General features: G+C 32.5%; 1 protein-coding gene across 8 annotated transcripts in view; it reads left to right on the top strand.

The window, feature by feature from the left end:
• LOC129751631 (uncharacterized) overlaps positions 1-16,557 on the top strand; it is a 277,390-nt gene that overhangs the window by 95,200 nt on the left and 165,633 nt on the right. For all 8 annotated transcript variants that reach the window (XM_055747243.1, XM_055747242.1, XM_055747241.1 and 5 more), the window contains one exon: positions 2,845-4,074. In XM_055747243.1, coding sequence (XP_055603218.1) covers positions 3,770-4,074 — 305 coding nt within the window. In that variant the 5' untranslated portion in view covers positions 2,845-3,769. The remainder of the gene's footprint in view (positions 1-2,844; positions 4,075-16,557) is intronic.

Genomic DNA, 16,557 nt, shown 5'->3' with positions numbered 1-16,557 from the left:
TTAAAGGTCTCTAATAAACTAAATAATTATAATTACGTGGCTTAATAAGGGCAAATTTTGAATAAAGATGAACACAAAGCTTCCGAAATTTCCAGAAGTCAAATGATAATATTCATTGATATTTAAACTGGACCCGAGCAACGCCGGGTAAAATCAGCTAGTTTATCTATAAGAGGAAAACTAAAAAATCAAAGTTTTAAAATCAGTTTTAAATGTGTGTGAAGACCCTTCCCCCTCATTTTTTTTTTAAATTTGCCTGTTTTTTGCTAGATATTCAGATGTTTTTGAGAAAAATTGCTGAACAATATCCGAACAAATTTGAGCAAAATATTATTTGAACAAAATAAAACAAGGGAAAAAGAAAGCTAATTCCTTGAAATTAAAATTTTCGTCGAAACTCATCAAATCGTTTTCAAAGTAATAAAATGATGATGATCGAAATTGAATTCGAATTTTATTTAAAATTTAGTGACAAGTGTGAATTAATTCGGATTAAATCTTCGCAATTTCCATAAAATTCGGTTATCCGAGCTCAACCGAACTTTTTTTTTTCAATATTCAGACAGGAAACACTTTATCACTCTCTGGAAAAACCATGAAATAGACTTTCTAACTCATGTTTTATAAGATCTGACGAGGCTCTACGTGGCAGCAAATTTATGATTTATAATCAAAATGAACAAGACTGAGTGTTTGGTAATCTGCTTGTCGATCTGTAGTGAGAGTTCTCTCAAAATTATAGAAAAAATTCTGGTATTGCAATGGTTCTAAGCGTTTAAAATTTGAAAATTGTATTGAAATAAGGATTTAAAGAAACCTTGCAGTGCTTTTTACAGTTCATCAAACATAATATACTTAAAGCACTCTTTAAACTGGAAAAACGTTGTTCAAAGTAAACAATTTCCACCGGAATGTAGTCTTCAAAAAACATGTTTCTTTCATAATAAAAAAAAAGGAGTTTTCCACAAGCATACATTGCATTACACATTCAATGATTCAAAAAAGATAATTTTATTTTTTTCCTCTCAAACTGCACCCAAAGGTGTCCAAACTACAAATTAATCGTGAAAGGGAGAAATATATTGTTGAACGGTAGAATTTTAACTTTCTTCACTCAACTCCAAACTAAATTATGTCTTCGGTAGGAATGAACAAAAGGAAACACCTTTGAAACCGTGCTTTTGTGAATTTGCTACAGTGATAATTTTTATTGTTGATTTTCAGTTTTTCTTCAAAATTTATAATTTTTGCTTAAACAAAATAATTAAAAATCATATTTATAGAATTTTTTAATTTAATATTTGTTTTTGACGGAACTTTAACACATTTAAACTCAAAAGGAAAAATATGAAGTTCCCAGGAAAATTATTAGCGAAAACTTGAAAATTTTGCTCGGGTATTTTGTTTGCAAATCTTCAAATAAAAAAGTTGTTCTAGATCCCCTGGTCGTTTTTTTTCTGAAATGCGCATTAGATAGAGGAGAGTTTCTTCTATAGTGTGGCAAATTTTCAGAGATACCGATTTTTTTTCTTGAAATTAATCTTATAAACACACCGTGTGTACATATCCAGTATAACTATTTTATCCTAATTTAGAACTTTAAATCAAATTTGATCAATCTTTAGAATTCTAACTCCAAACTTAAAGTTTTGAAATGCATTAAAGTTCTGAGTTTTTATTGTTCCTTGTTTCCATTTTGAGTTTTATTATTTCGTTTTAATGGGTCTTTCGAGGAGAAAAAAAAATTTTGCTGGGAGCAAGTTCAAAATTTTGATTCTTTTATCTGAATTTTTTTAACTGGTTAAGATTCAGAATAAAAATTTAACATTCATTATTTATATAATTTGGTACAGGTAGAAAATTTGAACAAAAACAGACGTATCATGTGTGGTTTTTTTTCGAAGAATCAAATTAAAAGATGCGATGGCTTAAATAGCTTTCATCCGTTTCCTCGGGAAAAAAAACACATTGAAAAGGTCTCATTTGCATCAAAATCTTCCAGTCCGAACAAGCTTTTTCTGTACTAAATATATTAAAAAATATTGGTGAATTGGGAGAAAAGCTGGCAATATTTCAGTTTTCAATACGTGCGCTTGCTCAAATAGCCTTCATTTGGTTTCTCTAAAAAAAATCACACAAGATAAGTCATATTTGATTTAAAATTATACAATCCGTACATGTGTTTTTTTCATTTAATAGAAAAATGTTGGGCAATTGAGGGTAACAATAAACATAACTACATTTTCCGATGCGTGCGTTGGCTCAAATAGCCTTCATTCGATTTCTCAAAAAAAAATTACTTCAAAATTATCAAGTCCTAACTTACTTTTTTCATAAATAATTGAAAAAATATAGGGAATTCTTTCGATTTCGATAGGTCTTTTTTTATTCAAAATATTTCTATACAAATAAGTGTTTTTCTGGATTGTTTGCAAAATATACGGAAATAAGGGGTTAAACAAGCACTGTGAGCTCATGCGGCATCTGAAACTTTGTCCAATCAATTTTCCAAACATTTTCACTGAAGGAAAGTATAGTTTCAAAAATTTGGTTCGTGTAGGAGGGAATATAATGATTTTCTTCGCGGTTTATACACTTTTTCCCTAATGTTTGTTAAGTTAATCTAGAACTCGAATCAACTTTTTTCAACTGCCTTCCTTTGGTTTGATAGCTGAAGAGTACGAGTTTGAATTCCATAAGGGTAGATCACAATAAAGAAAAACTAAAATTTATTTTCTCTTAAAATAAAACTTCAGCTCTATTTAAATCTTTTAATTTATTAAGAAAAAATTATTTTTCAATAATTTTACTAAAGAAATGTTTTTTTTCTCTTTATTTTTGCAGATGCTCAACAAAAGCCTTCAATTCAAAGCCTCAATTCATCGATCAGCGAAACACATCGAAAGGAAATAGGAAAGTGATCCGCCGGTATGAGTGTAGCGCGTATCATGTGTGAACATCTCGCGCCGGAAATAGCAAAACATAAAATCAATCTATTCAAATAGGAAAAAAGAAAGAGCCCGACAAAATAAAAATCGATCAATCGATCGCTCGATAGAAGAACCATCCATTCGGGGGGAAAAATTGGCAAACGGTAACATCGCACTCATCCCAAATTCGTCGAACAACAACAATCAATAGTCGGGTCGAATCGAACCCAACCACTCTCAATTTGGGGGAATCAGTTCAGTTTAACTCACATCTTACGCGCTTCACCATCAACTCAACTCCACACGGATTTAAGGCTAACCGTAAAGTTTCAATTTTGTAATCATTTCAATTTGTTTGTTTTGTGTACACAGTGGGTTTTTTTTATTCCTGAAGTTGGTGAAAAAACACCGAAAAAAGTCTATCAATTTCGTGGTGAGAAATGTGCAAACACGTGTGATGACCCAATTAGTTCAACAGCCATGGGTGGCGCCACAAGTCCAAGTGTATAAGACAGACAGCCAGACACACACGGATCAACAAGAAGCCGAACAGTTGGATCAATTAGGTGAAATTTAATTAAATGAACCACCCGGCGTGTATGTTTGGCTTGCTGGAAAAATCAGTGCGAGTTTCCAATTGGTTGATGGAGTGTCGTTTTTTACTTGGACGTTTGATTAAAATGTTTGAGCGAAATTAAAGAATTTTGGTAAAAACCTACCAAAGAAGAGCTTTCTTTGGATGACGGATGCCGTTGAAGAAACCGAACATGAAGATGCAGAACCTTTTAAGAGATGACCTGGATAGTGGATAATCGAATGTCTTAAGCCTTAAGTGTTAAATGAATTTGAAAAAGGGAAAATCCAAGGTGACAAACAGAGGGGAAGAGCAACAAGCAAGCAAAATGGTGACCCATAGCTTAATGGATCATCATCATTTGCTGCAGTTGCATCCGCATCTGCAGCAGCTTCGAATAGGAGCTGGATCAGCTTCCGGATCCAGTCGGATGAGCAGACCGGCGAGACGAGGTTCGAGCGTTTCGTCTGGGTTCCGGTTGCTGGATGCCGATCAGCTGGAGACGATGTCCAGCGTCAGCCGGAACTCGATCTGCAAACTAAGGATTGATGCGATGTTCGATGATACTAGGTGAGTTAATACATTTTTAATTTGGGATTTAATATCTTAAACTACATGATCGGTTCTGTTATCAAAAGGCATAGCTGGTTATATTAACTAGAATAGTGTGATTTTAAAAAAGAGCAACATACTTTTTATGTCTAAATATTTTACATTAACCTTCCAAAGTCGTTCGGGTCAATATGGCCCGAAGCGCACATTCAAATCATCATAACTCTTCGAGAAAAAATCGCAAAAATTTGATTTTAAAAACCTCCATGGGGAATCACGAAATACACAATCTGTAGTACCAGGCAACTTCCTGTGACCACCGGAAGTGCTCCCTCAAAAAAATCCGTAATTAGGCTGTTCGGGTCTATATGACCCGAGAGTTTGCGTAAGTTCCCCTGGCCGCAAATATTGACCGATTTTGATGAATTTTAATTCATTGTATAGATAATTTATTCTAGTTTCTCAATATTGAAAAATAGAGTCGAAATATTTTACGAAATCACCAGTAGCTGATTCCGAATGAAAAAAATCCCGAAAAAGAGCTCTTTTTAGAATGCCTATAACTTGAGACAAGTTCCAAATATTGCGCTGATTTTATAATATTTGGAATTGTCAAGAATAAATCTATCCATGGATGTATACATTTTTGGTGGTCCAAAGGAAGTTTTGGCCGCTATCCCGGAACTTCCGGTAGAAAAAATTCTTACTTCAAAAAAGTCACCAAATTTTGGCTTTGCATTGCTGTGTCTCGGTTACCAATGGATCGATTCTCTAAATTCAAATTTTAGTTTTTTCTCGTTAACTTTATTATTATTTTCGTAGAACATAGTTGGTTCCTCAAAAATCTCAGTTGTTCAGTATATGGTAATGGAACTCACATCTTTTTTGTCATTTTTCAAACTCCCCCTCGTGTCGGTGGGTTTACGCGATTTTGTTAGCGTGATTTCTCTAAAATTTGAACTCAAATTGGTCACTTTTTATATACCTAGAGATTCATTCGAATCTCCTCTTTCGATTGACACACATTTTGTGTGGTGTTTTGAAATTTTGTAGCAAAGTTTTTTTAATTTACTGAAAGCTGCCAGATTTCAACCAGTTTGGTCCACGTTTTCAACAGGTTGGTGTACAAATCTCGCACCCCTCACGTAGCTGCGGGAGAACCAAATCCTGTAGCTCTCTTTTTGTCGCTCACCAAATCTACCACCCAACCCAGCAGCAGGAGGAACTGCCGTCTCGCCGCGTGGTTTGTTGATTGATTGTGCTGATGCTGATGCCTCTTTGCGTAGTAAGTGTTTTGATTTTAAAATAGAGAAAGATTATTTTTCCAATTTGAAATAAGCTTCTTGAATCTTTTTAGATATTTTATCATTGATTAAGATTTTTATCGCCGATATAATTGTTGATTATATTATTTTAATGGCATTGCGGCGAGATGAACTTCTAAGGTAGAAATGTTTTTAAGTAGTGAAGAATATAGCTGGATAGATGAAGCGAGTGCGCTTCGTAGAAGAAGTGGAAACAGGCGCGGTCCTATGGGGGGGGGTGATTGGGGTGATCACCCCCCCCCCCCCCCCAAGCGGCAAAAAACCGTTACAAAATACCCGTAAATGCTCGAATTTCTATAAAAACTTTGAACTTCCCCTAGTAGATGTGCCTTTGAGTTTTCAAAAATTTTCCACTCCGTGGGGGTGTTTCATCAACGAAAAAGTTTGTTTATCACTTAAAGGCTCAAGATTGAAGAAAAGTCGGTTTATCAAACTCAAGCAGCTGTAACTCGCAATGCTCTGGATTTACAGATCTTGATAATTCTAAGAAATGAAAAAATACCCTTGGCTTTAAGTGTTAAATTGCCTTATTAGTTAGAAATTTAAATTGTAGTCAACTTCTCCATTCAGTTTTCCAGTAGGCGCTTAAGAAACGTGTGACTTTAATTGACAGTCTTGGGTACCTTCTAATCTTCCTCTTTGACACCAATATTTCACAAAATAAATTCAATCGTAATATACAACATGTTGATACCGCATGAAATCCATTTTCAAGAATGATTTGGCAACGGAAAGTTCCTCATTAGGATTTTTCTTTGTAGTTCAAAGTATCTTAAAAACCGAAGGAATCTGGACATAATGTTACAATAAAACTTAACTTCAAGAATAAAAAGCTAAGACGAATCTAAAATTCAAATATTTATAAATTAGAACTTCCAATTCTGTATTTTGTCTTTTGTTTACAGTTGGTTTATTGACAATTTTAAATTTTTACAAAGTTATGTCTAACACATTCCAAATTCCAATGCAGTACTATTCTCACTTGCGTTTATAAGGAATTCATAATTAGATTGCGAAATAACAATTGAGTATTTGAATCACAGTAAAGATTCTCTTGCATAAATTCATCTCTCCCTCGATTTTACATCATTCAAATATGAATTATGAAACTTAAAACTAACCTATATTAAGAAATTTCGAAAAAAATAGATCCAATTTAATTTAATTTGGTTTGATATCTGTCACATCAAGCATTCTTATAAAGAATGACCGTCAAAAGATTCAAGAAGATACTACCAAACAGAAACTGAATATGAAAATATTAAATGTTAACAGTAAGAGTGTAAGTTTTTAAAACCTTTTAAAGATTTCTAAATTCAAGTTTACCCTTCATTTCTTGATTTTTTATTTGTCCTTAAAAATCATTTTAAACAGTTGGAAATGATGTACATCAAGAAAAAAATTGAAATAAAATACGATTTTTCCCTTTTTCCACACATTGATTGTTGCAAATTTGTTACTTTATGGAACGAAGTCCTCTATGAGTTCTTAGAGACAAAAAGGAATATAAACTATTTATTAAAGCTTATTTAGGGGTACTGAATGCTAATTTCTATTTTTTCTTCTGCTCTGTTTTCCGGTATAACTTTTGAAAATACAATGTTAAAATTCATTGAAAAAATTTGTGCACTTTTAAGCAAAAGTGTACAGTATCAAAAAGATTTAGAAAAAAAGGTTCTAATTCAAAGATCAATTGTGCTGAGAATGTGAGTAATTTACCGTGACTTCTGAACGATAAAATTGTAGAATAAAAAAAAATGTTAAAATTATTTTCTTCAAATCGTTGTTTTTAGGAACAAAATCTGTATTTTTGTTTTTGGGAATTTGCCACTAAGTGGCATTCTTCCCTAGAATCTGCATCGTTGAAAGAGTAAATGATAATTCATAAATTCAAAATAATTATTTGTTGTTTATGTAGGTCAGTTGTTTCATCAGTTATCATTGATCGATTTAACTTTAAACTAATTAGTTTCTGACAAAAGAAATCGAGTTAAGAACGCGTAAATTTTCCAAAATTAGTTTGTCTTTGTTTTATTTGTTCCCTTGTGGATAAAAACTTTCCCTATATCAGTCGATTGTTTTTTCGGCAACAAGAAAATCCATCAAGCTAACATTCGAAAGAACTTTTTGTGACTTTTGACTTATACTGCTGGATTTCAAGATTTACACCAGTTATATTGCCGAACTGCTTTCAGCTCATTCACATAACAATTTTGGAATTTTAAGTCTAAATCTAGTTTAAAGTTTGATACTCTACATCTGTACGTTTGGCAATTTCAATTGCAATTGATAAATACTCTTCACTAAATTAACCCTCAATGGCTTTATTCCATGTTTTTTTCATTATAAATCAATATCATTTCAAGAGTTTGGAATTATGAATAGGTACCTACATGAAGAAAAAAACGATCTTTCGCTTTCTTTATAATTTATTTGTTGCTATTTCATTTGTTTCGGTACAGTTAAAATTAAAAATTTTGTAATTCAAGAGCAAACCAATTAAAATTATGTTCCAGATGCTTCATTCTTCAGTATCTGATTTTGATAATCTTATTTCAACTAAATTTAAAATAAGAGTGTTGTTTTTTATATTGAGAATTTGAAAAATCAAAACCACAATTTTGAACGAAGATTGTGTTTCCACATTGAAAATAATATAACAAAATTTCCAAATCACTATTCAGTAAATTACTCCGATGAAAAATTTAATCACCGTTAATCAATTCAAAATTCATAGTAATAATTAACTAAAACTTATCTCAAACTATACTTCTTGTTTGGCCTAGCACTAATTTTCAGAAGCTCAACAACGTGTGTATAATTTTCGTTTGTAAAATGACATTTATAACAAGAAATTCTTTAAAGATCTTTGATAGTGACAATTTCAAACTACCAGATATACAAATTATGACAATTTTCATTTTATTTATATTTTTTGGCAGTGAAAAATATAGATTTGCTGATTGTTCTATATGAAAAAGTTTGTTAAAAGATTTCATTATTCTTCTCTTATTTCATATTTTTCGAAATACATCTGATTTTATTCAGTAAAATTGAAGTGGGGGAGGAGGAGCAATGTGCAGCTTACATTGTACTCATTTGAAAGTGGCAACCTTCGCACCCCCCCCCCCCCCCCCCCCGCCACTCCATTTTCGCTCTTTCAAAATGATCGTTTGTTCACCAGATATTCATTCCTTCATATTGACTGAATTTTGAAATTTTGTAAAATCACCCCCCCCCCCCCAAGAGCCAACTCTAGGACCGCCCCTGAGTGGAAAGGTGGTGAAGAATGTAAGCGGAGGGCAATTTGTGTAGAAAGCTCAAAACTGATCGGGTAAACTTTTGCTAGGCTCACTGACTATGTAGAGGAGGCGAAGCAGTCGCCGATCCTCTTCACAGTCAGCCTAGAGTGGCTTAGGTGTATTCTATACAGCTCGCTTAGGTGTGTAGGATTTTTGAGGAACCAACTATGTTCTACGAAAATAATAATAAAGTTAACGAGAAAAAACTAAAATTTGAATTTAGAGAATCGATCCATTGGTAGCCGAGATACAGCAATGCAAAGCCAAAATTTGGTGACTTTTTTGAAGTAAGATTTTTTTCTACCGGAAGTTCCGGGATAGCGGCCAAAACTTCCTTTGGACCACCAAAAATGTATACATCCATGGATAGATTTATTCTTGACAATTCCAAATATTATAAAATCAGCGCAATATTTGGAACCTGTCTCAAGTTATAGGCATTCTAAAAAGAGCTCTTTTTCGGGACTTTTTTCATTCGGAATCAGCTACTGGTGATTTCGTAAAATATTTCGACTCTATTTTTCAATATTGAGAAACTAGAATAAATTATCTATACAATGAATTAAAATTCATTGAAATCGGTCAATATTTGCGGCCAGGAGAACGTTCGTAAACTGCAGGTAAAATTTATCAAAAATAGATTTGTACAGAAATTTTGCGAACGGCTTTGGAAGGTTAAAAAAAATCCTAACATAAAAATAACTTTTTCATTGATTTTTGAAGGCTTATGAACGTGGGTACTACATTAAAAGTTTTCGAAATTATTATAAAAGGGATCGTAAGGTTTATCCCTGAACCTGCAGAATACTATCAATTTTCAGAAAACACCTACGTTTAATTGAAACCAGGATAAATATCTGGGTAAAAATGTGGCTATAGCTCAGTTAGTAGAAGACTTGCCTGCTGAAACAATGGTCGTGATTTCAAGCCCAAACTCCAATTATACCGGGTAAGTTTTTCAATGACAGTCCTCCAACTGCATCGTTTATTTAAAGCCACGGATGAAAAAAAGAGTTGATAAAAAAATCCGCTGTTTTGTTGAATGTCTCGCTGTTTCTTGGAAAACTTTTACAAACTTAACTGACTAACTCTAAAAAAATGAAACTTTTGCCTCAGTTTTAGTTCTGTGATGATTAGAAAATCTTTTAAAGGCTTTTTTTTAAATAAGCAAAAATTTTCATAGTTTGTATAAGACAAAACTTTATGAAAGATCGTAAGAAATTGAACGGGTTTCCCAAACAGGTTCAGCTAGATGGAAATTTTGCAAAGTCTCCCCGAGAATCTGCTAACTTGTTTGCTATTTTTTTCGAAAAAGCTATGGGAACTTGTTCACCTCCCATGGACCATGGCCGTAGGAACGGGGGGGGTTTTGGGGGTTAAACCCCCCCCATGAGGGTCCAAAAAAGCAAGCGAGGTATTCTACTCTACACTCAAAATTTTAAATTCAAATTCAAATTATGATAATAGATCAAAGTTATTCAAAAATAAAAATCTAGATTAAAAACTAATGCCAAAACCTGAAAAACCCATCCCAAGTTCAAAATTCTGCAACTGTTTTTCAAAATTTTCTCACTTCTCATAGAATAAATAGACAGGGGGCAGTTCAATTTAAAAAACCAGGCAAAATCCGGGTATTTGATTTCAAATTGTCGACCAAAATCCGAACAATATCCAGACAATTTTGGCCAAAACCTAGGTATTACTCATCAAAATCAATTAAAAATAACTGGATTAAACATTTCATATTTATTTTTTTGAATTTGCCACACAATTTGTTTTTAAAGTTTGATTTGAGAATGAGGATGAGAATAAACCCGGCAAAATCCGGGCTTTTCCAATGAAATCCAGGCAACAAGATTGAACCGAACTTTTTCCTTAATTTTATTCTAAATATCCGGGCGAACTCGGTTAATCGGGCAATCTGGCAACCTTATCATCTAAATTCAGGTCTGAATATTGAATTTGAAATTAAACCAATATTGAAGGTTCTGGTTCCATATTCTCATAACCAAAATTGTATTTCTACATATTTTCGTATTTCTGGTTCTGTATCAAGTTTAGGATTCTTGATTTTTTCAGTTCAAATAATCGTTAGAAATTAGGAATGAAAAGCTGCTTTGAAATCCTGGTTCAAATTCGGTTTTACATTTCATATCAAATTTTAATCATGTTTTTCGAATATCATATGCATAATAAATGCATATGCATAATAATATGCATGCATATGTATAATAAAGAATAATTTTGCTTTATATTGAAATTCGAAGTTTATAAACTTTATTCTAACACAAAATTTAAACATTTAAATCTTCTAAGTGACGATCCAAAATGGAAAACTCGGATTCAACATTTGAAATTCCCATGATTCACAAAATAGATTAAAAATTACTAAATGAAATAATGAAAGAAGATTAAACCATCGCTACAGAATTCAAATAATAGATTCATTAATGATGGCTCCAAACTTGCCTTAAAAAATTCTGATCTGGAATTAAGAAACGGAAAAAGTATTTTTATACATTTAAAAAATCGTATAGAAACTCGGAAACAGATTCAAAGTTCAATTTTTGAATCCAGGTGCAGGATTCAGGATCAAAATTCAGATTGAAAATTTACAAAAGGTAAAGCTTGTGAATGAGTTTTTCAATCAATATAGAATTGTTGAGAAATTCCAAAGAACATAAGCTTGTCAATTTAATTACCAGATTTCAAACACTTTATCAGAATTAGTTGGATACACAATCCAGCTGAAAATCACAAATATAAAGTAGAATTTGAGTTAATGTTCTCATTTTGTTTTATGCAAAATATTAAAATTATATTTATAAAAATCGTCCTTGAGATTTTCATTATAGAATTGATTCTTAATGAAAAATATTTTCTGTTAAAGAAACCTGATCTTTACCCAAAAAATCTGCTCAAAATTTTATATTTTCTCGGAGTTTTGTTTAACATTATAAATATTGCAGTGTTTTTAAAGCCAAATTCCAAATCAAAATCACAAATTTAGTTCAAGTTTGCATCATGAATGTTTGACCCGAAAATTTTTGATCTCTTACTGTTTTTTTTTTTTAATTTTATTAATTTTCATCAAAAGTTAGAATTTTAGAATTTGCAAAAGAGTTTGCAAGATTGGGCTTGTTTGATTCGAGTAAAAAATAAGTTCTTTTCAACGAAATTGAAGGCTACTCTAAAAAGAACTTATGCTATACTCAAATCCAATAACTTGGATACCTATATCAGACTCTTAAACAAATAAAAAGTTTAACCATCAATGAAAGAAAATTCCATATCTTGTTTTTTAAGGTGCATTATAAAAATTCAGCTCACTTTTTAAGCTAAGGACCACTATTTTGAAGTTACGATTTAATGCGAATACTATTAATGAGTTCTTAAAAATGAATATTCATATATGTATTTAGTTACAAACATAATTTGTTTTAATTTTTTTCGTGCGTTTTTGGGCAAAAAGTCATAGGTAAAAATCTGTCACCAAAACCCCCCCCCATGAGTCGGTTCTTCCTACGGCCCTGCCATGGACCATGAATATTTGAACAGTTTGCCTGGTTATGAAATATTCATGCCAATGATAAATTTCTCGGAAAATGAGGTCTACATCAAATTACGATCCATCGATTCATCCAAAAAAAACAGGTCCAGACGATATTCCGCCTTCGCTGTTGAAAAACTGTGCAATTTCACTTGCCTTGCCCATCAGTATGCTTTTCAATCGCTCTTTGAATGAAGGTACGTTTCCGTCTCTATGTAAGTAAGCTTGCGTCATACCGATACACAAATCAGGAAACCTTCAAAATGTCGAGAACTTCAGAGGTATGGAAAGTTTGATGCACGAGAGAATTTATCAAAGTGTTCATCATGTTTTATCACCTGATCAGCACGGTTTTGTGAAAAAACAATCAACTTTGAGTAACCTGATGTGTTATGCTTAAACATTGATAAATAAAATAAAGAAATCGCAACAGGTTGATGCAGTCTACATCGATTTAACAAAAGCGTTCGATAGAGTTCCACATGAACTGTTAGTAGAGAAACCGAAGAAGATGGGTCTTCCTACTTGGCTCACAAAATGGATAAGATCGTACTTAGTGAATAGAACAGCTTACGTTAAAATAGGCACCGTTGTGTCCGAAACTTTTCAGATATCCTCAGGTGTGCCACAAGGAAGTCATCTTGGCCCTTATTGTTCGTTCTCTTTATAAACGACTTATGCTCTCTAATACACTCATCGAAACTGCTATACGCTGACAACCTGAAAATGTTCAGAACGATAACATGTCCGTTAAACTGTTATGTTCTTCAAAACGATATCGACACTTTGTTGAAATGGTGCAACACAAACGGAATGCAAGCAAATGCAGGGAAATGCAATACTGTGTCATTTACTAGAGCACGAAATCCAATCTTATTCGACTGTAGAATGGATCAAGCTACGCTTCAACGGAAGAGCGAGATAAAGGACTTAGGAGTCGTTTTTGACTGTAAGCTGAAGCTCACAACGCACATTGGAGCAATCACAGCAAAGGCGTTCGCTACTCTAGGATTGATACGTCGTAATACGAAAGATTATACGAATATCTACTGTTTGAAAACGCTGTTCAATTCTCTCGTCCGGACCGTGTTAGAATACTGTGTTCAAGTCTGGGCCCCCTACCATGACGTTCATGCTAACCGCATCGAGCGAGTCCAGAAAAGCTTTTTACGTTACGCACTTCGAACGCTACGTTGGAACGATCCTGTCAACTTACCGCCATACGAGCAGCGGTGCAGGCTCATTGGACTGCCGACACTCGCTGAAAAGCGAAATCTTCTACAACGTTTGATCATTTATGATCTTCTGATGAGCAACATAGATAGCAGGGAGTTGCTCGAAAAACTACAGATCAGTGCGCGCGCCCGTCTAGAACATTACGCCATTACTATTTCCTAAGACTCCCAACTCATCGTACACAATATGGCTTTAATAACCCTCTGGAAAATTAATTTCGGCATTTTAGTTATGTTTACCACCTTTTCAACTTTAGTTTAAGCAAGTGTTCTTTTAGATTTAGGATAAGTTAATAAGTAGACATCTGTGCGACATAGTCGAAGGTGAAATAATAATAAAAAAAACTGAATAAATCTGAATTTCTTAGTATAACAGTAACATTTTGATTCAGATAAGTGTTCTTGGAGCATGATCAATGAATGTATGAAGAAAATATTGTTTAAGTTGTTTAAATATAATTACAGGTTTTAAAATTACAGAGATCAACTTTTTCGCCGGAATCTGAGTTAAATTGCCCTATATTATAAATCACCTTTTTCGACTCAATTGACTTAAGTATATATCTAAAGTGAAAGTTTTCTTTATATTTTCTATAATAGTCGTTTTAACATCTTTATGTCATTCGCGACTTATATCAACGATGCAGTTGGTGGACAGTCATTGAGAAACTTATCCGGTACAACTGTGATCTTGGACTCAAACTCATGGACATCGGCTCAGGAAGCATGGCAAGTCATTTGCTATATCACTAGCCCAAGGAAGTTTTCTTGAGTTCTCAAGTTTTTAAACAAATTACCAAATTGACATGAGCGACTAATTATGAAAGATTTTCTCTCAAATAACGAGTTAATTGAACTACTTTGGCTGATGGTTGTTTCAAGATTTTCTAAAATATCTCGCTTTTTTCGGTTATGTCCAGCTTTTTTCGTGAAATATCCTATTTTTTTTCTTAGAGTGTCTGGCAACCCTTGTAGATCTACAAGATTTTCAGAGCTGTTCGTTTAGATTTTTTAGTTTGATTTGTTTTCATTGGGTATTCAAATGTTAAATATTGAGCCTTGCACTGAAATACTTTAATGCATTCTTAAAAAAGATAAAAATCTTGGCTGGTCCTGGATTATCATTAAATCATCACGCTTATTAAGTTTTAAATCCCTGAATTTCCAAAATATAATTTGTACATTTCTTATTACAAAAAAATATAAAATGTGCGTAATGAGGCCTTTAAAGGCGGAGATTTTTTCTGAGCAGCTACAAAAAAAAATATACCGATCATCGTTTTCAGCTTTCAGCTATAAAGTTTTAATATAAGCTCATATAAGTTTTTACTTTGATTGTGTGGAGAAAATTGTACAATCAATCATACCACCAGGTTAATGAAAACTTTAGATAATTTGAAGTTAAGTTACCTTCAATCAGGGATAATTTGAATCAGCATTTAATGATATCCGCACGGATATTTTCTTTTAAAGTATGACAAAAGCCTATTAGTATCGATTATGATGAAACTTCAAAAAACTGCTCTAGATACTGGATAAAATTTGAGCAAAAATATATTTCTGATCGAAAACCAATACCAATAAAATTAAGATTTTGTTGTGATACGTTTATTTGATACCGTAGAACGGGGTAACTTTGATCACCGGGGAAAATTTGACCAACAATAAACTTTTCCACATTATCATCAATAACTCAGTCTTTAGTTTAAATTTTTGAAAACTGTGTTCTACGTTTGAAAGCCTATTAATTGAGTATGAAATAGGTAAAATTTGGTTTGTATTTAAATTTTTTATTCTGTTTGTGAAAAATCTAATTTCAAAATCTTAAAATATTTCGTTTTCCAAGGCTCGCAAAAACAGCTCTCCTGATGATACCAAACAACATTTAGAAGCAAACGGATTGCCTAATGTTTTTAATTTATTCTTTGTATATAAACAGTTATAGTGCTACTTTTATAGTCATTTAATGATAAATTTATGATATTTAAAAAATAAAAACATTTTCCAAGAGTAAGCCCGTATTGGACAAATGGATAGGAACCCTATCAAATCGTTAACTTCGAAGAAAAAATGAAAATGGAAATAGTGGGAGGGCCTAGGGGAATGTGTGAAGGTAAAATTTCATTTGTATTTTGAAGCTCAAACTATTTAGCTATTATAATTATTTTTGCCCCTAAATGTAGGCAGCATCATAATTCTATATTCGATTATAAATATTTTTCAAATAAAACGTTAAAAATCAAGGTTAAATTGATAAAATACCATTTGTAAATATTATTATTGTTTTGTATCTTTTATGATCAAGAAAACTCGTTAAAATCGTCAGAAAAGAGACTGATCAATGTCACCCCAAAGCATCAAATTCTGAACAGAGGCGAAAACGATTTTTAAATTAAATTAAAAGAGATCTAAAAAATTTCTGCATCCATGTTTTACGTCCATAGGAGTCCAGTACTGGTTTTAAAAATATAAAAATGCCACATTCCCTTAAACAGAAAAAATAATCGAAATATATTGAAAAAAGTGATCAATATTACCCAGGATTACGGCACCTTTAATTGGACTGCATTATGTTTATTTTTGTATTATCCTATGGATTACCACCCTCTAACTAAAACTTGCCTGGAATTAGTTTCAACTTCATAAATATTGTAGTTGACAATTAAAAGGTGTTAAAATCAAATGTCGTGACTCAGTTTCAACCATCAAAAGACATACTTTTGTTATTCAGTAATTTTTAAATGTTAGTTGAGTTAAATTTTAGAAGGACTATTTTCATGCCTTTTTCAGAATCGCCGAGAAACTAAACTACTTTCACATTTTTAAGAAAATTTCTGGAAATCTCTCCATGTTTTTAAAGTTTGAAGCATAAGCCTAAGCTAACGTTGAAGAACAATAACCATGTCATGATAAGACGATTATGTTAAAAGTTCCAATTTCCTTACATATTCTTCGAATACTCAAACAAAAAACAGTATTTCCTTGTAATTTGCTAAATTTTGAGTGACAGTAACGTCAAAGGCTCTACTATACTAGAAAATAACTAACAAAAACAATCCAAAAATCAAATCATACAAAAATGATTAAAA

The sequence above is a fragment of the Uranotaenia lowii genome, chromosome 3 (assembly GCF_029784155.1).
Source record: "Uranotaenia lowii strain MFRU-FL chromosome 3, ASM2978415v1, whole genome shotgun sequence".
In the NCBI taxonomy this organism is placed as follows: Eukaryota; Metazoa; Arthropoda; class Insecta; order Diptera; family Culicidae; genus Uranotaenia; species Uranotaenia lowii.
This window is presented reverse-complemented; position numbering and strand designations above follow the sequence as displayed.